The sequence below is a fragment of the Pygocentrus nattereri genome, chromosome 11, assembly GCF_015220715.1.
Source record: "Pygocentrus nattereri isolate fPygNat1 chromosome 11, fPygNat1.pri, whole genome shotgun sequence".
Lineage (NCBI taxonomy): Eukaryota > Metazoa > Chordata > Actinopteri > Characiformes > Serrasalmidae > Pygocentrus > Pygocentrus nattereri.
The window spans coordinates 19,147,649-19,175,120 of record NC_051221.1 but is presented as its reverse complement, the minus strand read 5'-3'; the positions used below and the strand labels follow the sequence as shown (position 1 = coordinate 19,175,120).

The following is a 27,472-nucleotide window of genomic DNA, read 5'->3' as shown; positions in this document are numbered from 1 at the left end:
TGCAGGAGTCAAATCTTTACAGTATAAATAAATAATATTTTAAAAACAGTTTGAGAAAAAAATCAAAACAAAACATAACAGCATTTATGGCTCATAGGGAGGTGCCACTGTGAAGGTTGGTTCCTGAAAATAATTCCCCTTTAATGCAATAATAATAATAATAATAATAATAATAATAATAATAATAATAATACAAATCCCCAGCTATCTGATGGACATCACCTTTTGAAGCATTCTTGCTTTTCACAATTCTCAGTGCCCTGGTAAACCCAATTACCCGGCAAGATGTAACTATGGATGCAACTGACGTTTTAAAAAAAAAAAAAAAAAAAACTGACCAATCAGTTTGTGAGATCTGGCAACAAGCAATCACTGGCCAATCAGTAGCAGCCTTCAATCAGCGTAACCATGGAAAAATGGTGAAGATGCAGTTTGACAAAGACAAAGGTTGTGCTGGCAACTGGCTTTGTAATGTATCTAAAGGTAGTTCTGTCCATCCCCCACCCCACCATGTACACAAACAAGTGATTACTGGACAGTCTAATACAAGATGAGCAAACTGAGAGACAATAAAATGTTATAACCTGAATGTTCCCTCCATTTAAATACTGATTTTAACATGCCCTCAGTGCCCTGGCTTCACCATTTCCACTTGAGGGAATCCACAATGCCATCCTAAGAGCCATTTCAATGCTGTATTAGGTCAAGTCAAGTTTATTAGATGACCCCATGGAAGGGTGAGGGATCAAGTAAACATCAATGTAGACCTTAGCAGCAAAACTTGTCCAGAAATCAATGTGATCTGACGATATAATTTCATTGCTCCCCAAAAATGGCAATATAAAAGTTATCTGCTGAACAATGAAATACTTTAAAAAAAAAAAAAAAAACTAAATATTTGAAAACATTCAATTTGCAACGGGCAAACTGGATTTTGTAGCAAACCGTTATACATTGCTGCTTCATTACTTTGCTCTGCTAAATTGTTCAAACTTTAACAATGCAGAGCTCAGTTTTTGAAATAAAACCTATTACAAAGCCTGCTTAGCTAGCTAATTAGCTAAGTGAGGCTACCCTAACCATGGGCAAGTGAGCTTATTTTAGAGAATCTGCACCTCACCATCTCCTTGTCCAATTCGTAAGGTGAAGTCAGCCAAGGGCATGTTAAAACAAAGGCTAATGACAATTTTAAAATACACCTTCTAAACTCTGGAAATGCTCTGATTCTGAGGTTTGACTGAGGGAGATGGACAAATTGAAAATCGCTGTCTAAATCTTGACCTTGGTACAGGATCCTCCATATCCTGTGCAAACTCCAGTAATAATAGAACAGCCTCTAAACAAGCCCAGTGCCAAGCACACAGACCACCAGTGAAAGCAATAAAGCGACTGGCCATTATTGTCTCAGTCTTGGCACCATATGGATGTGGACAGAGCCCACGCAGGCCAGAGCAGTGGACTGGAGCTCCTGTAAGCTTCTTACAGCCTGCCTGTCAAGTGGAACAGCCCTGATGTCTCAATGCACGCCAGATAAGACTGAGCAAGCATCCATCTGTTCCAGTAACTCAGGAGAAAGGTGTCTACCTCTGAAATGCTCACGTGTGACCGTGCGAGCGTCCTTGACTTTGAGAAGTGTTTCAAAACAGAACCCGTGTGGAGATCTGTTCTGCAGCCCAAAGTCTTAACTGTTTAACTGTTTGAGCCTTCTTCTCTTCAGGCCAACCAAGCTCAGAAGATAAGGTGTGAAGCAGGTGGAGCTGTGATCAGATCCACAGCAGTCTGCCAAGAGCTGGCTACCTGGAAACGCTCAGAAATGGTGAAGCTTTGTAAGAAATGCCTTTTCTTAGAGCGAGTGTCGCTGGGGATGGCGCTGTCCTGATAGTTCTGCTTTACTATTCTTTCTGTTCTGCTTCCAGGACCACACCAGGACAGCAGTCAGATACAAACAAAAAACAAACAACAAAGAGGCATCTTTTTCAGACAGGCTGGAGAAAAAAAATAATAAAAATCAGCTTTACAGAATCCAAGAGCACCAAAACACATCAAAAAAGCAGAAAAAGCAACAAACACAGATACTTTTCACCATTCCCCGCCAATCTGCACCAAGGTAAGGATTCTTTTTGCTTTTTTGTTTTTAATAACAAGTGTATAAAACATTAGCACCATTTGTCAGCTCAAACGAAAGATGAAGGAGAGAGAACCACCAGCCTTCACCATGGCAAATGACCTAAGAGGAAAATCCCACCCCAAAACACTTCCCAGAAATCCTCACACTTTATAAATTAAAGTATAGGGGAAAAAAAGAATGAAAACAAAACCTATTTAACACATCATTTGTTCCATAATTGGACCATTCATGAGTACACGCTGTGGTACCCTGGTGGTCTGTTTTCATGATTTCATCCAGTAATGAAGACAGTTCATTTACAACTCGAAATGGCCAGCATACACAAGAATGAGACTTGACTGAAATGAGGAACAGCTGTAGTTATATGTGGATTGCTCAGAAATGACAACATGACAAGCTCACAAACCTAAAAAAAAAAAAAACAACACGACAGGATGCAATTAAGCAAAACTTGTGCTTAAAATAAAGCATAACGTTTCATCATCATGTATTGAGATTTTACATATAAGACACCAAAACGGTCATTATTTCCAGAGAAGATCACTTTTTCTGGAGCCAAGGGTCAACACTTGTTACAGGCAAGAGCTTTCAATGCAAGATTACAGTCAAACACATAAGATGAAGATTCATGTAGTAACTTAATGAAGACTTTGAGAACCAAATAAAATGAGATTTGGTCAAGCTGGTTTTGGCATTTACCCGTGTGAAAGTAGACAGATATAACAAGCAGCTACAAGACCTCATTTTTTTGTTTGTTTGTTTTTTTTTGTTTGTTTTGTTTTATTTTCTTCAAACTACTTTGTTGTCTACCAAGTTGTTCTTTTCCATACCACAAAGGAGGCAAAGTTTTCGTAAAAATCAGTTACGTAGTTCAATATCAAAACTTTCTTCTTGATTGAGATATATATATTTCTTCACTGAGGAGTTGAAAGGAAACTGCAAGTACTGTTACAAAGAGAGCCCTTTAGAACTGCAGGAGACAGCTATGGAACTTGTACAGCAATCCAAATGTATATGGACATGTCCATATATTCAATGAGGGCTCCGCTTAGAAATAAAAAGAAACAATTTGTAATAAATTGTTCATTTAAGACACTACAAAAGAAAAATGGTGACTATCGACGAGACATTTTCGGATTACTGATCGGTCTGAAAATTCTTATCTGGTGCATGTCGATCACATTTGCACAAATTGTGATGTTTCTGCTTTGCCTTCCACACAGCTTGCCATAGAGAAGAAAACATGAAGCCTGAACGGTGTTCTTAAGCCTTTGGCACTAAAGGTAGCAAAAAACATAAGAGGTGCAACTGTACATATGGATGGCCATGTGGGATACATTCGTTCGGTAGAGGAGTGGGCTACTAAAGCTTCTGTGTAGGCCTACATTTTTTTAACATCTCTTTTGTTAAGTGATAAAGCCTATGTATTGCATATATGGTTCTAAGACTAGGTGGAACAGACAAAAAAAAGAAAAAAAAAGGGGGACGGATGCAGGGATGCAGTCTTGATTTCTGTGCTGTGTTATGTCTGAATCTAAGGAATGTGTAGAAATGTTTAAAGCAGCAGCCCAAATATGTCCACAACAGGCTACTGCTTCTAAAAGGAATAGTTTGGTGATAAATCAAATACATGATTTCCAACATACTCCAAACGCAATCGATCAACCAAGACATGTTTGCTTCTTTGGTTTAGAACTGGATCTGCTAGGCTAATGGTGCTTCCAAACACTGGACATCAGTTATCACTAAAACTGCATCCAAAAATACACGCCAAAGTCATATATTCACTTCAAATTACGCGGATAAGCGTACGTGTTGTAAATTCCGTTATGCTCGTTTCTGGTCAAATTACATGAAACATGGCAAACTGCATTCAGGAAAGAAGCGATTCAAAATGACTGTCCCGCTTTTGCAGAGATTTATACCGTGTTCCAAACCGCATCAGCTTTTCTGTGTGACCCAAATTCAAATCTGGAACACAGTTTGAGCAGGTTGAGAGAAGTTTTGGGCATGCATTTACACAAGCTGTTTGGGTGACTATTGACTTCCATTGTTTGCATGCTCCAGTTCTAAACTAAAAGAAAAATTCAGACACCAAACATGTCTTGGCTGACTGCATTTGGGGTTAGTGGAAAATTACAGAAACTTGATTTCTTGCTGAACTAGTTCTTTAATGTGGGCAGTGTTCATTTGAAGAGAGTGATTACATTTCCACATGACTAATACGTCTAGTTAACAGTTCATCATTACACAAATTTAATAGCTTTGCAGTTGCTAATTAGTAACTTGGGAGAATGGTTTAAAAGCACTTTGTCATTTCAGAATTGCTTCTGATTTATATCACTGCTGCTTTCACACTCATGTACTGAAACATCCCCTTCAATTACACAAGGAGACTTTTTTTTTCTTTTCCTTTTAGTGAGATAAAATCATGCCCTCCGCTGTGAGGGCCACATTATGATATAGAATCTGACTATGCAAGTCATAATTAATCTGTATTTTCTGTGTCCCTATAGAGCCACATATCTGCAGTCTGAAATACACAAGTTTTAAAAATGCACCTTTGTGAACAGTCTATCATTAAAATCTCTCTCGCACTCACGCTCGCACGCTCATTTTTACAATTCATCCATCATCAACTCTTCTTATCTCTCTTGCGTTGCTGTAACAATTTTTTATGTACAATACTTGTAAATAGAACATAAATTACTACACAAAATTTGCTTATTCACAATTCCACTTTCAGTGACGCAATAAAGAAAAGGAAAAAAAAAAATGCTCTGAGACGATTCACAACTGAAATGTCTGTTGTTGGATTCTTATAGTTCATGTGTGCTCCCAAGCCTGTGTTGAGATGTCGAGACCTGAAAGAGAGCAAACCGTGAAAAGCTCCTCCTCTTGCTCTCCAGTGAAGAGCGTGACGGGACGCTATCGCCAGTGGGAGCGATGTGCGTTCATGTATATTTATTTTTAAAAAAAATTTAAAAACTGTTCGGCCAACTCTCGTCCCATCGGTTTGTTTGTTGTTTTGCGTGTAAACAGAGCACCAGTAGTGTCTCGAGTTTGTGTGTCTCTCTCTTCTGTACAAAAGTATAAATATATGCTCTCTCTCTCTCGGTCTTCACATATCTAGGACGTAGTGGACGAACAGTAAAAGGAAAAAAAAAAGGAAAAAGCCTGCAGTTGCTTGGCTAAGCCGCCAGTGTAGCAGTAACTGAGCTGGTTTCCGTTGTTTGCTGGCTCGTGTCTGGTTCGACTCCTGGGATAGGGGTCTGTTTGGTGCGGGCATTGATAGTCTCTGCATAAATAGTGAGTGTTGCACAGTCCTGGGCCACCGGGCCAAAAACAACCATTTTTGTCCAACTACAGCAAATCCATTTTGGGTCTGTAATGCAGGAGTAGGGGGGATTTCTGGAACAGAGACAACACACAAACACATACAGGCATGATTGAAAGCATCCAGGAGCAGGTCAGCATGGGCAGGGAGCGCTGGCATTCTACAGCACATTTTTTGGCATTTCTCTTCAAAGGTTATACATCTAATTACAGCTATGCACCCATGAAAGGGCAAATGGAAAAAAGGAAATATTTACTTTCATTGGACTACACGTCAGTCTTTCTGTATGGTTAGCACACACAGCAGTGGATTGCAATAAGAACATAAGATTTCTTCCAAGAAGGTCTTAAATATGTAAATGCACAACTAAACATTAAGCTCTAAAAGTGGCATGCTTGAAGAGAAGTGTAAATAATCCAAAAATTGCACTCATTTCTGAATACAATTTACATAGTAAAATTAAAACGCATGCAAAAATCTCTTCAATATATCAGCTCCACCAACACTGCTATTCAATACAGACAGAACATGCTGAACTTTCAAGTAAGGGTCAAATGTGACAATATTTATCGTTATAATGATAATGATACACACACACACACACACACACTTTTTGTCCTGCTCCCCTCAGGTAGGAGGTTGCGGAGCATTAAGAGTAAAACAACCAGACTGAGAAACAGCTTCTTCCCTGAAGCAGTAAGACTCTTAAATTCCAGTTAGACAATCACTGCAATGGCACTTTATGTCCACTTATTTATCTCTGCTGCTGTACTGAATCAGTGCCTCTACTATATCACCCCTACACATCACTTTATACATGTCACTTTATACATTACCAGTATTAAGATGTACACTTCCTACCTTGTACTCAAGCTGCTGTTATTTCCACCTTACTATTTATTGTTACTTTTGGGAGTTAACTGGGACCTTGAGTACACTATTTCATTCCACCTCATGTACCACATGTGATGTGAATGACAAAGCCTTATCTTATCTCATCACATAAGTGAGCATATCATGAATACTCAATTTTTTTCATTTTTAAATGCATCATTCCTTCCGTTAAAAACAACATATTTCCAAGTGAAACACAGTATCAGAGAAAGTTTCTGAGCTAGCTTTAGCAGTGTTTTACTCCAAAATATGAGGCTGGTGGACAGAAGGGTGAAACATGACATTATTATATTTCTTGACCACTGGTGGACATTGAAATAATCAAAAATTCTAAAATGTTTTAGAGGTGGCCAATCAATACGTTTTGATGAGAAATTAGAATTTTGCCTTTCACATGGTGTGAGAAGATAAACTGTGCTTAATGTGAACAGGGTCATGAAAAACTAACAAGGTACAAAAGGTCTATTTAGGTTTCGAGTTGACCGCCTGCATGATGCATTACAAAGAGAACACAATTAGTTCTGTTTATTAACATTTAGTTGTTTTCAGTGTAGAAACAAATCCTTTAGAGTATTCTTATATGTGACACCACTGGTTCTCTTTTGTCTGTTCCAACTTATCCAACCTCATCTTTTCCAACTGATGTATATTGTGCATCATGAAAATATGAAATGTTTTGAAGTATTGTGATGTTATATTGTTACCATATCAGCCATCCTTACTTTTAAGTACCTAGGCTTTAATTTTAAAGCAGAATTGAACTATTTACCTTAAATCTCCATCTTGTCACCACAACAAATTTCAAAGTGTGGTCCTTGCCCAAGATTTCTTCATTGCATAAAATGTCCAGCTGAAAACAAAGCACACACGTTGGTTGTTGAACAAAGCAAAACAGAAGCACTCCAGGGTTCTGGATGCAGCTGGCAGTGAGCCTACAGCCCGTTCCTTTGCAGACATTATATGAGCTGTGGATATGACTGCAGAGTGAGCGGCTCCAGGAGGTTTTGCATTTCATAATGTCTTCGAAAAAGAGTCACCATGACGTCTAGAATGAAAAGAATCCATCTGTCTGGTCTGGGCACCTCACCATCAAACCCTATCAAAAACAGTAGGAGTCCACATGTATAACTGGACATCCTGCAGTGCTGACTTTTCTGGACAGATAATACAGCTAGTCCACCTAAGAGCAGTTTTAGTAGAGAAGCCTCTGTAGCATTGGAATTTAGTGTGCTAAAGCTTTATCTGCAAAGCATCAAGGCTTATATGAGATTGAGATATATTCACATGAGCACGGATACTGTATACTTTTATGTCTGATGATACTGAAAAACTAGGAGCTTATGCTTAATAGATTTAACTGGAAATTAAATAAAACACAGTACTGTATGTAGATCCTATGACATTTTGTATATGAAAGTGTATGACCCAGGCCAGGATGAGACTGCAGAGTAGCATCACCACAGCACCCCCTGCTGGGTAAACTCTACACAGTGTAGTGCCTTACACCATCTTAGAGGTAGTTAAGTCAGGCTATCATTTTGCTCTGTACACTGAGCTAAAAGACTACAGAAGTAATGAAAGGATAGAAAAGTTACAGGAACTTGCTTTCACTATTGTTTTATTACCTTTACTTTATCTGCTACTATGAAGTGTAATTATCACCATAGAACTAGTGTCTTTGTTACTTAGCTTGGTAGGAAAATTGAAGCACCGACTTGTGCTATTTTGGATTTACGGGGACTTCATTATGCTTCCAAGCAACAATGACTCTTCAGTAGAGAACAAAAGACATCTGACAGTTATATTGTGTCAAACCAGTTTCAGACAGATCTGTGTGGCATGAAGCCCACCCACAGGCTTTTCTGGGAAAAAAATGGGCAAAGAGAGATAATGGGGCACCAACAATAATTAGCAGTGACGCAAAGTGCGTCAAAATTGTGCTTACAATGCTGCTGACAGGCGGCACAGTATATGACGGAAAGCAAATGATATTACAAGAGTTTCTGTTCTACTGAACATATGGTGAGCAGCGAAAGCTTTGTGGGAAAGCGTGGCGGTGTGAAAGAGCTTCAATATCCCACATAGTGACTCACTCAGACACCATGACTGAAGGGGAAGACACATGCCAAGAGATATATGGCCCATTGTCATCACAGCAGCAAAGCTCAACAAGGTAATTTCAAAAGAATGGGCTTGGAATGGGCTTCTGGGCAAGTATCTGGAATCCGGAAATCTGGCCATATCTCCAGAAGGACAGAAGTTACGCTGTGTGCTGGCTGAACCTACCTCGTTGAAGGAGGTCAAGTTGAGCTTCTTGGCGATGAATTTCTTCAAGTGGAGGACAGTAGCCTGGGCCGAACATCGGATCCATTTACGCTTCAGTCCACGCAGCTTACTGCTGTTACACTCCAGACAGATACTCACCTGAGATAGAACAGGAGAGAGAGAGTAAGCACAGCACCAAACACATAAGAGAGAAGACCAGTACCTTTAAAGTACAACCCCAATTCCAAAACAGTTGGGACGCTGTGCACAATGTAAATAAAAACAAAATGCAATGATGTGCAAATCATTTAAACCTTATATGTAATTGGAAATAGTATAAAGACACCATATCAAATGCTGAAACTGAGAAATTGTATTGTTATATGAAAAATATATGCCCATTTTGGATTTGATGGCAACAACATGTTCCAAAAAAGTTGGGATGGGGGCAACAAAAGACTGGGAAAGTTGTATAAATGCTTTAAAAAAAAAAAAAAAACACCTGGAGATTAATTGGCAACAGCCCAGTAACATGACTGGGTATAAAAGAGCATCTCAGAGAGGCGGAGTCATTTAGAAGTAAAGATGAGGAGGGGTTCACCACTCTGTGAAAGACTGCACCATCAAGATTCAAGAAAAACATTTCTCAATGTAAAATAGCAAAGAACTTTTGCCTTTCATAATTCACAGTACATAATATCATTAAAAGAATCAGAGGATCTGGAGAAATCTCTGTATGTAAGGGACGAGGCTAAAAATTATTATAGCCAGTATTTGCTGGCTGTGATCTTTGGGCCCTCAGACAGCACTGCATTAAAAACAGACATGATTCCGTAGTGGAAATCATTGCATGAGCTCAGGAACGCTTCTGAAAACCACTGTCTGTGAAAACAGTTCATCACTGCATCCACAAACGTAAGGTAAAACTCTAAAACACAAAGAAGAAACCAAATATAAACAGGATCCAGAAATGCTGCCGCCTTCTCTGGGCCTGACCTCATTTAAAATAGACTCAGGGGGAAGTGGAAAAGTGTCCTGTGGTCCGACGAATCAACATTTGAAATGACTTTAGGAAATCACAGACACAGTGTCCTCCGGGCTAAAGACCACTCAGCTTGTTATCAGTGCACAGTTCAAAAGCCAGTGTTCATGACAGTTTAGGGGGGCATTAGTGCACATGCCATGGGTGACATGGACCCGGAACGGGACCCAGAACTGGACCCGGAGACCCGGAACTGATGAGCAGCCGAAATCCTGTATCAAACCAGAATGAAAAACATTTCACTTTCAAAACTACAGAAGCGTCTCCTCAGTTCCCAAACACTTACAGAGTGCTGTTAAAAGAAGAGGTGATGCAACACAGCAGTAAACAGGCCCCTGTCCCAACTTTTTTGGAACGTGTTGTTGGCATCAAATTCAAAATGGGCAAATATTTTTCAAAAATAACAATAAAAGTTTTCAGTTTCAACATTTTATATGTTGTCTTTGTAGTGTTTTCCTTTAAAAAATATGGTTTACATGATTTGCACATCATTGCATCCTATTTTTATTTACATTCTGCACAGCGTCCCAACTTTTTTGGAATTGGGGTTGTAAGAGAGAATACAGGCAAACAACTGTAAGGCTCTAATGAGTATCACCCGACTGATTCTCAGCATTACATACTTCACAGTATGTAATAAAAGAGGAAAACTGAGTGGGAAAGAAGCAAACGGAGAAGCCAGTGTGTCCCAAATATGTCCCACACACCATCACGTCTGTGCAGAAAAGCTTCACATCACTACTTCTCATATGATTTCACATTTGTTTGCCAAATCAACAAAATAACTGAAGAAAAAGACCCCTTTTGAGGATTGTTTTTGTTTGTTTTACAATTAAACTCTGTCGTTCTGCTCTGCCCATTTTCCAAACAAACTCCCAGAAAAGACCAAATGCCAGTGGGTGCTCAGTCACTGTCCTGAGCCAAACTACAGTTAGAGGCCCAGTGTGTGCCTGTGATGGCTCAGCATGAGCGTGAGTCAGAATGCATTAGAGCCTCTATGCCTCTTCTCACAGCTTCTCTACAGGTGAGAGCGTATGCAGGAACAGCACCTAAAGTGCTATTCTGATTAGATTAGCTTTACATGGGCATGTATCATAATAATTAGTGGAATATTTTCTTCACATTCCTATCTCAATTATAATTAATTAAAACTGTTACTAAAACAGAAACAAGGACTAAATGTGCTTGTTAACTGTAACACTTAATTCCAAGAAACTTAATTCCATAACATTTGGGACAGTAGGTAAAATGCAAATAAAATCAGAATTAAGTGATTTATCTATTATGACCTGTATTTGAATGAACACAGTACAGAAACAAAATATTTATTATTTCATCAACTTCACTTTTTGCAAATATATCACTGCTGTCAGAACAAAACCTTGTATCTCAATTTCTGTCACTTTCTAGGTTTTGACATAATTTGAAAGTACCTGTTGCCCTTTACATTGTGTGTAAATTTCATGATGAATGGACCAAAAGAAATGGCCCAAAATGACATGGGAAGATGTTTGCTTCCACTGCCTTACATTAAAGGTAAAGCAGGTTTTTTCCTTCTGCTGTAAATGATATGTTCATTCTGAAATTGATGTCAGCAACAGAACTATATTAAGACTAGGAACATTGTTAAACAGGGGATGTAATCATACCTGCATAGAAAAAGAGCACCCACGAAAGACCCAATCCTTTATAGGCAAAGATGGGTCAAGGGTGACCACTTTGCCAAAATGCATCAGCAAAAAAATCCAATAGTTTAAAAATAACATTTCTCAGGCAAGGGTTGCAAAGATTTTAGTTATTTAACGCTCTACAATGCACAACCACATTAAAAGATTCAGTGAATTTAGAAAAATCTCTGAGTGAAAGGCAAAGCCAAAAACCCCAAATGGTCCACGACTTCCGATTTCCGCAGACAGTTCGGCCTTATAAACCCGCAAAACAATGGTCGTAAATGAACACTATCTGTACATGCATCCACAAATGCAAGTTAAAACTCTATGTAACAACTAGTTAAAACTATTACACTCAACGGAAGCAATAAGTCAACAACGCCCATAAACGCTGTCAAATTCTTTGGACCCAAGCTCGTCTGAAATGCTCAGTGGAAACGTTGTTGTGGTCTATTGAGTCAACTTTTCAAACTACTTATGAAAACAGTGGATGTTGCGTTCTTTGGACCGAAGAAGAAAAACTTATAATAACCCTGCTCTGTATACTATGGTATAAATTTAACTGTGGAAATAACCCTGACATATGTCAATCCTGACCAAATTAACATGGGAAGGGAGCTGGTGTGCTGTTTTCTGAAGTATCGAGGTACTTGAGCATTTACTTGCACTGTTTGCAACCCAAGCTGATCAGCTGACTACTGGCCTACCTTATATGCACAGCTCAGAATTTTTCTTTGGGTTGATCACGAGCATTAAAAACTACTTCAATGAAAAGTATCCCAAACTTACCCCGTCTCAATAGTACTTCAGTTCCTCACCAAAAGTAAAAAGACAAGAGTTCCTGTGTTTAAGGATCCACAACACTCACAACACAGATTCTAAATAAATGTTAAATGCATGTCCATTTGAAGGTCAAACGGTGCAACTGTGGTGACTTAATCCCCAGCCCCCTGGTGGACACCGTGGACAATGAACTGCAGATGAGCACAGCAGCTGGTCAGGGAAGAGAGATGCAAAACAAACAGGCCAGCGCTAACGGAGCCAGAGAGCCAGAGACAAGCGGCAGGAGCCTCTGCCATTAGCGCAAGAGAAAGTGAAATATGACTCTGTGTGTGTGTGTGTGTGTGTGTGTGTGTGTGTGTGTGTGTGTGTGTGTGTGTGTGATTACTGGGTCATTACTGCACAGCCAGGCCAGTTCTAATCGACACAGTCACAGAAATGACTAATGCAGTATTCACTCAAGCCAATTACACCTTCAGATCAAAGCAAGGGAGACAGCAGACATTTCCAAAAGAAAAAAAAACAAAAAAACAAAACGCTCCATTTGACGTTGGGATTTGCTAATTATCATTGGCTGAAATCTAATTATTATCAGGGGTTAATATGCTGGTATGATTTTGAACTGATCATCATGCAATGGCACCTGTGATGCATATCAATTTATACACTGCGGGAGTTGCCTCAAGCTTCAGGTATGAATATGGATATATACAAAATGCAAAAGTTTGGTCGCCCCTGGTCAAATTACGTGTTGTATTAATTTTCCGAACAGAAGTAAGTGAACACATCCTCTACAGAGAACATATATCTGCAGAACATATATTTTAAAGCACAACTACTGTTCATATGCTTAATTTCACATATTGTAAAAAATAAAACAAAAAATGTGGTCTGTTTAAAATATTTTTTAATAAAATAAAACCAGCAAATAAACAGAACTTTTGTACTAAAATTTAATAACTAAAGTCTCTGCAGAGCCTGTGCTGACTTTTCACTTTAATTTACAATTTGATGCAGGTGTTCAAATTAACATGTGAAAATCAAATTAACATGTGAAAAATGATCTCCAATTTCCTTTTTTTATGGAAATGTTTAAATGGAGGAGACTGGCAGCAGCGATTCGAAAAGGAATTACACCCTGTGCAACTTTCCTTAACTTGTGGATGAATAGTGAGTGAGCAGCCTCATTAATTCAGCTTTTTCTGTAAAGCCATTATGTCTGTTGTAAAACTACTAAGCTGCCGTGTCCACTGTAAAAAGTGCTATAGAAAACAAAACTGAATGGAATTAATGCTCCTCTATGCAACTGCACTCTTATTCTCCAGCTGAGCTGTTCCTGCTGGTGATGTTAGTTTCAATCGTCAGCTCAAGGTCATGGAGTGGAACGCTGACCTGCAGACACGGAAGCTGAAGCATTCTGGAGCACCCCCCAGCCAAGCCGAATTCCTATGGGAAATCTTATTTATTTGCTACATTATGAATGAGGCTAAAGTAGCTGCCTCAGCTTTCACACACTGAGGCACAAAAGCACGCACAAAAACAACAACAAGAACCCAATGCACACAAACATCAGAAATGGGGAAGGTTTTATTTATTTATATTATATATACACACACACACACACACACACACACACACATATATATATATATATACACACACACACACACACACACACACACACACACACACACACACACACACACACACACACAAACACACACTCTCCACCACAGTTTGTTGTCTAAGTCAGGGCAAATTCAGCAATCTCAAAGCAGTACACTCCTCATGCACAAAAACACATTCAACCCAAGAATATCATGCGCGCACACACACACACACACACACACACACACGCACACACACACTATTTACATTTCATAACAATCCATAATTTTATGTTGTTATGGCAGTTTCAAAATATACAGTAGACAGCAACAATGTAGTAATACTCAATACTGAAGCCCAACTGTTTGCGTGATGTATGTTGCTGCAATGACAGAATCTGTAATTGTAGCCTTTTTGTTCAAATGTACCTGTTATGAGCCACCTGTATCGTGTTTATTCACATATCAGGGTGGTACAAATTTAAATGATCTTATTTGTCATATTCACAGTTTTAGTTTATTTTAGTTAGCTGTTATATTATTTGGCTTTTTCGCCATTTCTTGTCATGTAAAGCAGCAGTGAGGACAACACGCAGGCCAAATTAGCCGACTTCGAGTGCAGCAGGAGCAGGAGTTACAGTCTCGGATGTGACAAATTTCAACCAAATACCCTTCTCGACTGGGCAGTACTACGTCTCATGAAATGTCCTACGTGTCCATCCAATGAATCCAATTTTAGTGCCTTATTGTAAAATTTGGTTGAAGAGCACGCTCATATGTGCACAAAAAAGTAAGTATTTTATAACAGCTCTGAACGTGGCTTTGATGGGTTGCATCTTCGGGCTTTTTTAGGCTTGCTGGCTAATGATTAATCACTGACTAATGATTGACAGTTACCTGTCAAAAGAATTAGCCAAACATTGCCACCCTACTTCCAACTCAAAAACATACATCATAAAAATTTACTTTTTTTAATTTAACATTTACTTAAATCATACAACCATTTAACACATACATTTTCCCCAGAAATTTAACAATAATTAAACTAGAAGGGGGTAAGTGTGAACACAAGCAGGAGTCAAAAATCCTAATAAAGTTGATACAGCAATTTACCTGCACGAGACTTGGTACAATAGTTGGTGAAATACTGGCTGGGCTTGTATGAACAGAAACCGCTACATTACAAGGAAATACAAAGACATTACGTTTTTCATTTCCAGTTAATTGTCTTATTCATGCTAGTGAAAACATCATAGGAGTGCATTTTGTATATGATTCTAAAGAGACTGTAAAAATCTACCCTGTAAAGTGACGCAGCAGGGCCAGCAAAGTAGATCTTTTCAGTTTTTACAAGAGAAAAGGTTGTAGAGGTATATTTCTGTACTTGATTCAAAAGTGAACCGGCTAAAGGCATTAATACCGAGAGCATCTCTGGATTTCTGTGGCATGTGTGCATCTCTGTACACTACCATTCAAACAGTAAAGTAACCTGACAATGTCCTCGGTTTTACGTGTTATCGGGCACCCCACACACACACACACACACACACACACACACACACACACACACACACACACACACACACACACACACACACACACACCTTTCACTGCTGAAAACATAGAGCGTTAGAGTACCTATACAGATGAGTACGTTAGAGTAGCGTACACATACAGACTGAAAATACAGAGCGTAGAACTTTGAGCCTTCTGAAAACACAACCCAAATACACTCACGCACACACATACCAACAGACACAGCCTCCTTTTACAACAGTCTATAGTCTACACAGCAGGGCCAAATAGCTTCTTCTTTTTTTTTTTAACCAAATAGCTATTTGGTAAACATACCAGTATGTTTTTGCACAACATACCAGAAACAGAACATAGTGGGCATGCTCATCATTTGCTTGTAGTCCAGATATGTAAGAAAAGGCAAACTTTCAACTACAATCAACTTTAAACTCAAAGAAAAACAATACACCATGATCTGTATTCTGTACACATAACCTGTGAAGTGGTGTCAGATGCTGCCCTTTGAGGGACAGTACTGAATTTGGAAATAAGACTCTGAGCCCCAATCTTTAGTCCCTGCATTATTAACCACCTCTATCCGCCACGCAGAGGGTGGACAGGAATACAAAACAGCGGCAATAGAATCACAGATAGACGCTGTGCAGCACAAAAGGACCTGAATCATACTGCAAGTCGCAGCAGTTGCACAGAGGTAAGGGAGAGAATTTGTCTTTTATAGTGCTGTGTACAAATACACCTATAAAAGAAATGAGGACAACTGTAATGCCTCGGTGACCCAGGAAAGCAAAAACGAGTTTTGTAAAGGCCTGCAGTGTAAAGAGTAACTCAGCAGACACAGCATGCTTCATACAGACCAGACTCTACTGACAACCAGACTGAATAAAGCCCACTGTTTTTACTGTAGTATAAAAAGAACAGAGAAACAGTGAGATTGTTTTTTCTATTTCCTCTGGATATGTATATGTACATAGAAATTGGACTGAGAGAGAGCTGAGAGAAAGAGAGACAGAGACAGAAAGAGAGGAGAAAGGGTGCAGAGAAACAGAGACATAGAAAGAGAGAAAAAGACACTCTTACCTGTTCATCACTGCGATGATAATCATTATCCTCTTCTGGTTTCTCTTCTCCATCCTTATTGGCTACGTCCTCTGATTTCACATCACCTGGATTTACAAAAAACACAGGTGAGTACGTTAGAGCGCCTATACAGACGAGCAAGTCAGAGTAGAGCGCCTATACAGACGAGCAAGTCAGAGTAGAGCGCCTATACAGACGAGCAAGTCAGAGTAGAGCGCCTATACAGACGAGCAAGTCAGAGTAGAGCGCCTATACAGACGAGCAAGTCAGAGTAGAGCGCCTATACAGACGAGCAAGTCAGAGTAGAGCGCCTACACAGACGAGCAAGTCAGAGTAGAGCGCCTACACAGACGAGCAAGTCAGAGTAGAGCGCCTACACAGACGAGCAAGTCAGAGTAGAGCGCCTACACAGACGAGCAAGTCAGAGTAGAGCGCCTACACAGACGAGCAAGTCAGAGTAGAGCGCCTACACAGACGAGCAAGTCAGAGTAGAGCGCCTACACAGACGAGCAAGTCAGAGTAGAGCGCCTATACAGACGAGCAAGTCAGAGTAGAGCGCCTATACAGACGAGCAAGTCAGAGTAGATGAGTAAGTCAGAGTAGATGAGTAAGTCAGAGTAGAGCGCCTATACAGACGAGTAAGTCAGAGTAGATGAGTAAGTCAGAGTAGAGCGCCTATACAGACGAGCAAGTCAGAGTAGATGAGTAAGTCAGAGTAGAGCGCCTATACAGACGAGTAAGTCAGAGTAGATGAGTAAGTCAGAGTAGAGCGCCTATACAGACGAGTAAGTCAGAGTAGATGAGTAAGTCAGAGTAGAGCGCCTATACAGACGAGCAAGTCAGAGTAGATGAGTAAGTCAGAGTAGAGCGCCTATACAGACGAGCAAGTCAGAGTAGATGAGTAAGTCAGAGTAGAGCGCCTATACAGACGAGTAAGTCAGAGTAGATGAGTAAGTCAGAGTAGAGTACCAAGTCTGTCCTTGAGCTATGCATTTCTTATCAATCCAGAGGCCTTTAATAAATGTTTTGATTCATCTATAATTCATTCCGACATTTTTTATGCATGCATTATTCAAAATTGTTAAGCCCTAAAACCTAACACTGAGCTAGTGCGGTAGGTGACTGGTATAAACAACAATGTTCAACTCTTGACTCCATTCTGACGGTTACTTTATTAAACAGACTGTGCACTGGATCATTAATCAGCACACTAACACTGCTACTGCTACTGCTGCCCCCAAAATGCAATTATGTCATACTGATTCCCCATCGTATTTATAAGCCTCACAAAACAAGGCCGCACCTAATCAATGGAAACGCATTCATTTGCAACTTTCCATTCGCAGCCAAGGACGAAGCCGGAGTAATCAGCTGGAAGGATGTCCCACATCTCTGAGGCAGACACAGATGGACTGAACTCAATAGAGGCACCCCTCAAAGAGTGATGGCGAGCAGGAGAACACGGTAAAAAAATAGGGTGGCTACGTCACAAGAGAAGCTGGAGTGTCGGCTGTTACAAGGAGCCAGAGAGAGCTCAGATGCATCAAGAACAGCTTAAGATTTTGGCTCCTGCTGCAGTTGTCCAGCTACTTCTTGGAGAAACTCTAAACATCCTCTCACTCCGTTCTAATGCTCCTAGCAGTGCAGCAGGCTGAGTGAAATTGGGCTAATCTGTAGCAGGCGGCCTGTGCAGCTGTGAAACAGGGGATTTCCTGTTAAATAACTTTTCTTGCTGGAGAGGAAGAGAAGAGGGTGATGGTTTGTTCTCTGCCCGTTTCTCTTCCAGGCAGACTGGGGCTGTCAGAAGGACTGACTAATCCTACTCCCAGTCCCATTATTGCTTTTACTTTGAAACTGCTTTGGTAAACGTCAATTACCATTCTCACGAGATCAGGGACACACTTGCAAGTGACCCTCCTGGACACACTGGAGATGAGCGGCCGAATTAGATCAGAAGTAGGGCTACAGTTAACGTTTATTTTTATAATCAATTAAGGTGCAACTATGATTATTTATATAATCAGTTTATTTATAACCAACCATGATTGCTATATTTAATCTGCAACTAATCCTTACTTCCACAACTAATAATTATTTCTGTAATCAATTCATCTAAACCTACCAATTATTTCTATAAATCAGCTCATCACCTACAATTCTTTCGAGAATAGATTAAACTGCAGCTAGCAATTATATTTTGTATACATCTATAAATCTGATGGTAATTATCATCAATCAGCTGGTCTGCAGCTGGCAGTTGTTTCTAACGTCAGTTAATTCACATCCAATGCCCATTTCTACAACTGGCTAATCTACAACTAATGGCTATTTCTAGGATCGATTAATCTTCAACTAATGATGACAAATAAACTAATGAAACCTTTATGCCTTCAATGGAACAGTCTACTAGCCATTATTTGATTACTTAAACCATACTTAAACCAATGTTTTCGACAGTTTGCCCTGGTCACAGCAATGCCATCATTCAAGTTCTCTTATTCAAATTGTGTGTCAAACAAAAGCACAATGAAATATCAGATGCCATCTTGCCCCAACGCTTCCTTTAGTGTGCCGTAATCAGTCAGATTAACCACATGCATCACACTAACATGTACAGCACACAGAGCTTTGAATAGCCATTGTGTTTTAAATAAAGAACCCATAGTTATTTAGTAAAAATAAACATATATGGCCTTTGGGCAAGTTTCTTTTACCCAATTATAGACTAGCAAAAAGTAGGCAAACTCAATGTGTTTGACCACACACACACCTGAGCTTCACTAAAACACCATCCTGGAGAAGCACATGCCACTTAAGCCTGACATATAAAGCACTCACACTCGCATATAAATAGGTGACTGACAATGCAACTGAGGAAAGGAGATACCCAAAGGCTGTGCATATGCATTATATATATATGAACGAGAGAGAGAGATATCTCCCTTGGAGGCACTGTGTGCATTATGAAGCGCACATAACCGCTTGTCAAGCAGTAAAGGCACCATTGCTGCATCCGCTAGCGACACTGTGTCACTTTCTGACACAGCTTTCAGCTTTTTGGAAATCAGAGTGAAAAGCTAGCCAATGGCGTTAAGTCGAGATCTGGCACCCCCTACTGCAACACCCCCCACCTATCTCCCCTGTCTCTCTCCCTGTCTTCTTCACAGAGAGCGCAGAAGGAGCATGCAGCATTTAAATGAACTGTTATTGTGAGGCGCAGGCCTGCCAAACATGCTGTGACAGTGGGGAATGAGAGACCACTTCCACTTCCATTTGAGCCTTAATTACCAAAATCAGGCTTGTGCATTAGGCCAACGATTAAAGCTGCAGGCCTGGCAGGCCTCTGGGTAGCCATCCGCACAAGCCATTAGCACCAACCAGTGCACACTTACAGCAGAATAAAGACAGCCCTGCTCTAATTGGGCTAAGTCACCTCCTAAAAGAAGAAGAGTGTCATGGAAACCTCCATCAAAGGGTTGCTGAACAGAAAGTTGCTCTGAAACCACTGTTATTGATTATTTATGTGTTTGAAAAGTTCATCATTTATGTCTGTTATATCTTGTTTGATATGTTTGAAAACACTGCTGTTTATTCCCCAGCCGAAGAGTGATTTATGATAAATGATATATAACGCTTGGGCTGGGGAGTGAATAGCAGTGTTTCAAAATTTTAACAAGGTTTACAAACCAGGTCAAACTATTTTTTTTTCAAAAACGTAAGAAAATGTAGTTATCCATGAAATGGGATGTTTAAATAGCACTAGTGTAAGTTTAAACGATTCCAGCTTATGTCGCTAGAAAAATGAGCTCTGTTCTGCCTGGCTATCCTGTATTATTGTTCTGAAACACTCCAAATACCTCAATATGAATGGGCGGGGCTAAACAGCTGTAGGCTGAATTGGTGGATTAATGAGTTGGTTCTTGTCACATCACAAAAACAATGAGTAAAAAACATGCTGTTTTTCAGCCCACTTTCCATATATGGTCTGTATTTACTGGTTAGTGATGGTACATTTTGGAAATTTGACAATGTTTACATATTATTTTAAACTCCTTTATTAAAAAAATGTGTGGGAAATTTAGTTTTCAATGATATGGGTCCTTTAAAGCCACATTGACAAAACCAGCCTATTTCACTGTAAGGGATCAAAACAACAATAATTAGCTGTTATCTGGTATAATAATACGATTATGGTAAATCATAAATCCACACAAATGCAAAGCGGAATCTCAGTGAAAAAACAGAATCCAAGAAAATGTAAGATTTAAGTCATCTCAACAAGACTTGTGGCGTACTCTGTCAGAAACCATATAAGCAAGTCTACTTTGTCTACCTAACTTGCTTGCGACAAGTGTGCAATGATTTATGAGCTCCCATTACTTGTTAGCTATGTCAACTTCACAGTTCCAGTGCAATACAAAAGAAGCAAACTTTAGACATCAAAAATTCTGGCTCATTATTTTTTGTGGTAAGGGGCATATATGTAAATTTGTCTTTTTTGCAAAACTATTAGGAGCTGAATTATACCAGCTATAGAAATGGGTGTGTGGAACGTACCATTGCGTTGGGAGTCCAGATGGGGCTTCATGTTGCACAACTCTCCTTTGATGTCACCTGGTACCTCCATGCCCAGCTTCTGGTAGAAATCTCTCTGCTTTTTTAACTCCGCTGTGCAGGGAAATATTTAAAGATTAACTCTGAAATATCACTCCAAGACCTACACATAATCTCCATTAAACACACCATTTAACATGGGTGCATAATGGCTTTAGTATCACTGTTATCCTTAACTGGTGATGTTAATTTGCTACAGGCCATTCATATTATTTGACTGCTATACAAGGCTTTTAATCAGGAAAAAGAAGATATGGAAGAAAAACGTGTCTGATTTGAGGGTTTAAATATTTGAAAGGACATTTTGTAATCAGTCAACAGTGTCATTGGCGATGCTGCATGCTGGATCAAAATAAATAAAAATCAACCTTCTTGCAGGCCTGGCACCAACTTGTAGACGATGTCTTGCATTGTTCGGTCATGGCTGAAAAGCAGAGAAAAAGATGTGATATACACTGTAATGACATGGATAAGAGCAAGAAAACGGCATATTCTGTAACTGTAGCATTAAAAACGAGTATGCTGCTTACTAACATCACAGTCGTTACAAATATTACTACACTGCTCAAAAAACACTCAAATAACACATCCTAGATCTGAATGAATGAAATATTCTCATTGAATACTTTGTTCTGTACAAAGTTAAATGTGTGGACAACAAAATCACACAAAAATCAATGGAAATCAAATTTATTAACCAATGGAGGCCTGGATTTGGAGTCACACACAAAATTAAAGTGGAAAAACACACTACAGGCTGATCCAACTTTGATGTGATGTCCTTAAAACAAGTCAAAATGAGGCTCAGTATTGTGTGTGGCCTCCACGTGCCTGTATGACCTCCCTACAACGCCTGGGCATGCTCCTGATGAGGTGGTGGATGGTCTCCTGAGGGATCTCCTCCGAGACCTGGACTAAAGCATCTGCCAACTCCTGGACAGTCTGTGGTGCAACGTGGCGTTGGTGGATGGAGCGAGACATGATGTCCCAGATGTGCTCAATCGGATTCAGGTCTGGGGAACGGGCGGGCCTGTCCATAGCCTCAATGCCTTCATCTTGAAGGAACTGCTGACACACTCCAGCCACATGAGGTCTAGCATTGTCCTGCATTAGGAAGAACCCAGGGCCAAAAAATGCGCCAGCATATGGTCTCACAAGGGGTCTCAGGATCTCATCTCGGGACCTAATGGCAGTCAGGCTACCTCTGGCGAGCACATGGAGGGCTGTGCGGCCCTCCAAAGAAATGCCACCCCACACCATTAGTGACCCACTGCCAAACTGGTCATGCTGAAGGATGTTGCAGGCAGCAGATCGCTCTACATGGCGTCTCCAGACTCTGTCACGTCTGTCACATGTGCTCAGTGTGAACCTTCTTTCATCTGTGAAGAGCACAGGGCGCCAGTGGCGAATCTGCCAATCCTGGTGTTCTCTGGCAAATGCCAAGCGTCCTGCACGGTGTTGGGCTGTGAGCACAACCCCCATCTATGGACGTCGGGCCCTCATACCATCCTCATGGAGTCGGTTTCTAACCGTTTGTGCAGACACATGCACATTTGTGGCCTGCTGGAGGTCATTTTGCAGAGCTCTGGCAGTGCTCCTCCTATTCCTCCTTGCACAAAGGCGGAGGTAGCGGTCCTGCTGCTGGGTTGTTGCCCTACTACGGCCTCCTCCACGTCTCCTGGTGTACTGGCCTGTCTCCTGGTAGCGCCTCCAGGGTCTGGACACTACGCTGACAGACACAGCAAACCTTCTTGCCACAGCTCGCAAAGAAGTGCCATCCTGGATGAGCTGCACTACCTGAGCCACTTGTGTGGGTTGTAGAGTCCGTCTCATGCTACCACGAGTGTGAAAGCACCACCAACATTCAAAAGTGACCAAAACATCAGCCAGAAAGCAGAAAGGTACTGAGAAGTGGTCTGTGGTCCCCACCTGCAGAACCACTCCTTTATTGAGTGTGTCTTGCTAATCGCCAATAATTTCCACCTGTTGTCTATTCCATTTGCACAACCGCTGTGAAATTGATTGTCAGTCAGTGTTGCTTCCTAAGTGGACAGTTTGATTTCACAGAAGTTTGATTTACTTGGAGTTATATTGTGTTGTTTAAGTGTTCCCTTTATTTTTTTGAGCAGTGCATTATATAACAAGGTACTACAGGAAAATCAGTTATTTTCCGGCTTAGCCTTAAAATGAGAACACATTAGCACATATTAGCAGTGATTTCACTCATGACAAGCATTAATTACATGCTTTCTTTTTTACTTCAGTTTTTCATGCATGTCAGTGTAAATACAGTCAATCATGACTTATGTTACTACCGAATACTATACAGAAAACGCTTTAGGCTTCAGCTGTCCATGCGATTCTAATATTGCTGCTTCTGTGGAGCTGTTAATTACTGTAGAGGGAGGCAAAGCCACTAAGCATGTGTTGACTTGTTCATCTCTATGGCACCTGATACTGCAGTCTACCTCTGAGACGCAGCTAACATGTCATAAAGCCTTAGGGCCCCAAGTCCCTCTGGCAAACACTGACAACAATCCACTGATGCCACATTAACAGCAAGAGAAATCTGATATCAAAATCTAAAACGTATGTGGTTGATGTTGTTTGTGTGACATTATGGCATCTTCAGACATCTGATCCTACAAAAAAAAAGCAACATGTACCCACAGACTGACAGCTTAAAGGAATTAAGCTACACATTTCAGTCTAAGCTGTAGCACAACGTCAATTACCACAGTCATTTCAGTGTGTTTCTATGCACTTATAAAAGAACAGGAAACATGGCTTGAATAACACTTATAATAGACCTCAAAGGGCACTTGCTTTAGCTTCTGCTTAGTGGCTTCTATTATAAGTTGGTTTCAAATCAACGGGTTTTCTGTTATTATACTCAGTACAGAGAGGTTTTTAAATTACTATCCATAGTGAATCATATACATCCTACAAATGAGGCACAGAGTGATTAAGTGGAAAAACTAATACACTGAAGTATTTCTATAAGCCAAAAGTGAGGACTAGGTCTGCTGTGTTACTTACCTCTTCACTTATGGACAGTTTGGCTTGTTCATTCATTTATCACTTATACTCATTTAAGTGTATTTAAAAAAAAACAGCCATCTTAAGTTATGGTACAGCTTTTCATATACTGATATGGATATTGAAATCTCAATCTGTCTGATAACAATCATGAATAATTCTTTAACCCTTTTAACTACAAAGTTTTAAAAAGATTTTCAACTGAAGCACCTCAGTTAAAGGGCCCATACTGTGGCAGAACTCAATTTTCCTTATTTTCCTTAAAGTAAAGGAGAGCTTGATGTAATACAAAAACAGTGAAGTTGTAAAATATACTGTTTATTCTCCAATCCATACAGTCAATATATAGAAACTAAGCTGCAAATGCAGCCTGTTTGGAATTCATTGTTTTTAATGTCACAAAAACTAATGCATGTCCATATATCTGCCAACTACATTGTTTAAGCCCAGCTCACTCAATATGAAGTTATAAGGAGTCTTTCAGCCTAGACTGTTTTTTTTTTTTTTAAAGAGGCACAGCACAGCGCAGCCAACCAGAGCCATTTAAATACATATGCAAGTAAAGGCACAGTAACAAAAACAGGCTGTTTAGTTCTAAGGGATAAAGAGAAGCTGGAAAAAATTAATAATGACTGTTTTTGGTACGCAAACCTACACAAATGTAGGTGGACATCAGAGGGAAAAAGCAAAACGCAAGAAATAATATGGGCCCTTCAGGACGAGCATCTGAAAGTAGACCATCATGCTCAAACACTCCACTACACCACAGGAAGAAACATACAGCTCACAACTTCACATCACACAACTCACATTGTGTGATGTGAAGACTGTGTGGTGTGCTATTCTTAGGCTTGACTTGATACATGATTGAATCAAGTACTTTATTTTCCCCACTCTTAATGTGATCCTGCATTTTCAGGTTACATTGGCCTGATACCGATTCCCTTCCATACTGACATGCTTTCTTTACTGGCTTTTTAAATTTTAGCACATACAAGATAAACACACGCAGGCCTACGCCTTATTCTAGATCAGCCAGCCTGAGCTGCAAGCTGTGCAGTAGGGTCCAGGCCAGTGTTAGCTCATCATCAGCCCCACTGGGGAGGGATGAGAGAGAGGCCATGTCCCTGATGCCCAACCAGAGGGACCACCTGTTCCCCCAGGCCTGCCACACACTGGGGAAACAGTGGCCCAATTAGCCATAGCCATGCTACCACAGCAGAGGCCAGTGGGCGGGGGGCCCTGGGGAGGGGAAGGTGACTGCCATTTAAAGATCATCACCAACAAAGTGTGTATGTGTGTGTGTGTGTGTGTAAGATCAGGTTTAGTGAGCTAATGCTGGTTTAACAAACAGACAATTCAGCAACTGCTTGCCAGTGATCAAACAGCAGAGGTGGCAAATACAGAGGGTGTTAAACTAAGGTCACGTTAATTATGCACAGTCAGTGTGGATGGCATTTGCTTTGAGGGGGAACTCAGCATTGTTACAAGCTTTAAAACCCTCACCATCTCCCACTCCATCCTCACTTGCACTCGGCCCGCCTTTCATCTGGCTACAGGCCTGCATTTGCAGAACCATCTGAAAGGCCCTGAGCAAAAACAGGCAGCACAGTGAATATTTAATGTGTTTGGAAAGTGTTTTTCATCAGAGTGTGGAATGCTTCTGTGCCACCGCTAAATGACAATTATGAAATAACTGGCAACCAGCCTAAAGGCTGAGCCATTAATCAGACAATAACATAAAAAGCTGAAAGCATATAGAGACCACCAACCCCACCAGTTCTCACACAGACGATAATCCAAGAACATTGTGTTTTTAAATGGGGTCAAACATTTAAGCTAAACATTAAGGACTACTAGGACTCCATAAACATATAAAAACTCAAAAAGAAAACATGTGAAAAACAGTAACAGACAATGTGTTAGCACCTTAATTAAGCAAATGTGCCACTACTGCGTGAACCAATTGGAGCACAGTAAGGCAAAGAATTTACAAATGCCTTTATATACTCTACAGAAAGATCAAACTATACCAAATAAACAAGCATCACAGTTCAGTCTGAATTCTCCCCAAGTATAAATGAAACGGTCATGATTCACTTGTCCACAGTGAGAGCATGAAACAGTTAGCAACAAGTCTCATGGTGGCTCTAAAAGAAATACGATTCTTTCACAGTGCACACAGGTATAAGTAATGCTGCAGGGCGCTTCGTCATCATGTTTGAAGAAGGCAGACAGTGAGGGAGTCGGAGTGAGAGAAAAAGCAAAGAGGGTATAAAGACTAAAGACAACTCTGCAATTGTTAGATTTACATTTATTGCATATGGCTGATACTCTCATACAGAATTTGCAATTTAATCATGTTATAGAGGTAGGCAAATGTAGCGTTAAGAGTCTTGCCCAAGGAATCTTACTGGTATAGCAAAATGTGGTTCCCTAAGCCAGGAATCAAAACCCAGCTTGCTGTATGGACGGCAGCAATGTTAATTACTATGCTATACATGTGCCCTGGTCAAATTCAATATTGTGATGATTTTCCAAATGAAAACAAGTACGTATTCTCCTCTACAGAGAACACACTTCTGTACATTTTAATACACAATTGCTGTTTGTGTGTCTAATTTAACATATTGGGGGGGGGGGGGGGGGGGGGGGGGGGGGGGGTTGCACAAACGTTATGGTGTTTTTTATACACTAAACTCATAAAATAAACAGAAATTGTCAAAATAATATAACACCTTGCAAATTAAAACTAAGCACTGATTACCTGACGTGACTGATTACCACACAGCACCAACAAGTCTTGTACGCAAGTCCTTGTGAGGCTGTCACAGTGAGGCTCATGTGAAGCAGACAACATGCAGAATCAAATTACAGCTCTTCTCTGGACTGACTTGTGTCAACAAGAACAGTGTGTCTCGGTGGACCCCTACAGGGCTGTGATGGGCAGTACAGTGACAGAGCGGTCTGCTTGTCTGTGTGGATGTGTCTGTGCGCGTGTGTGTGGGGAGGGTCGAGTCTGTCTGCTGCAGTAAACACTCACCCGATATACTGCAGTGGGTGGCTCTGGTGAATGACAATCCTACACGTGGGGCACGTGTTGTTCTCTTCCAGATACTTCACTAAACAGCTCCGGCAGACTGCACACAGAGAATACACACGCTACAGTGGAGCTACACATTACTGTACCACATAATTCACATGACACAGACAAGATCAGTGGAAATGCTCAGTAATATGGCTACACAAAAACGACAGGCAGCTTCATTTTAAGTATAATTTGTAATAAAAAGTAATAAAGAATGTGTAATGTAAAATGATCGATGAACAAAAAGGATGAACGAAAGTCAACAAAGGTTTCTGTTCAAAGCACTTCAGTCATATGGGACACCAAAAGCCAAGCGTGACACTACAGCGCCCTCTACTGTTTAACTCAATTATTACTGCTGTAAAAAATGTTCGCATCTAAAGATGTAAAGCTTC

At 40.3% G+C, this 27,472-nt stretch overlaps 1 protein-coding gene across 2 annotated transcripts in view; it reads right to left on the bottom strand.

Annotated features, from left to right (window-relative positions):
- Positions 1-2,830: 2,830 nt before the first annotated feature.
- Positions 2,831-27,472, bottom strand: part of LOC108443938 (polycomb group RING finger protein 3) — a 48,013-nt gene continuing 23,371 nt past the window's right edge. Inside the window, exons 4-10 of one of the 2 annotated variants that reach the window (XM_017724862.2) lie at positions 27,033-27,129; positions 21,319-21,374; positions 20,894-21,004; positions 16,337-16,422; positions 8,646-8,783; positions 7,129-7,209; positions 2,831-5,539 (exon numbers count right to left, since the gene is read on the bottom strand). In XM_017724862.2, coding sequence (XP_017580351.1) covers positions 5,492-5,539; positions 7,129-7,209; positions 8,646-8,783; positions 16,337-16,422; positions 20,894-21,004; positions 21,319-21,374; positions 27,033-27,129 — 617 coding nt within the window. In that variant the 3' untranslated portion in view covers positions 2,831-5,491. The other variant, XM_037543040.1, reaches the window with a different exon arrangement.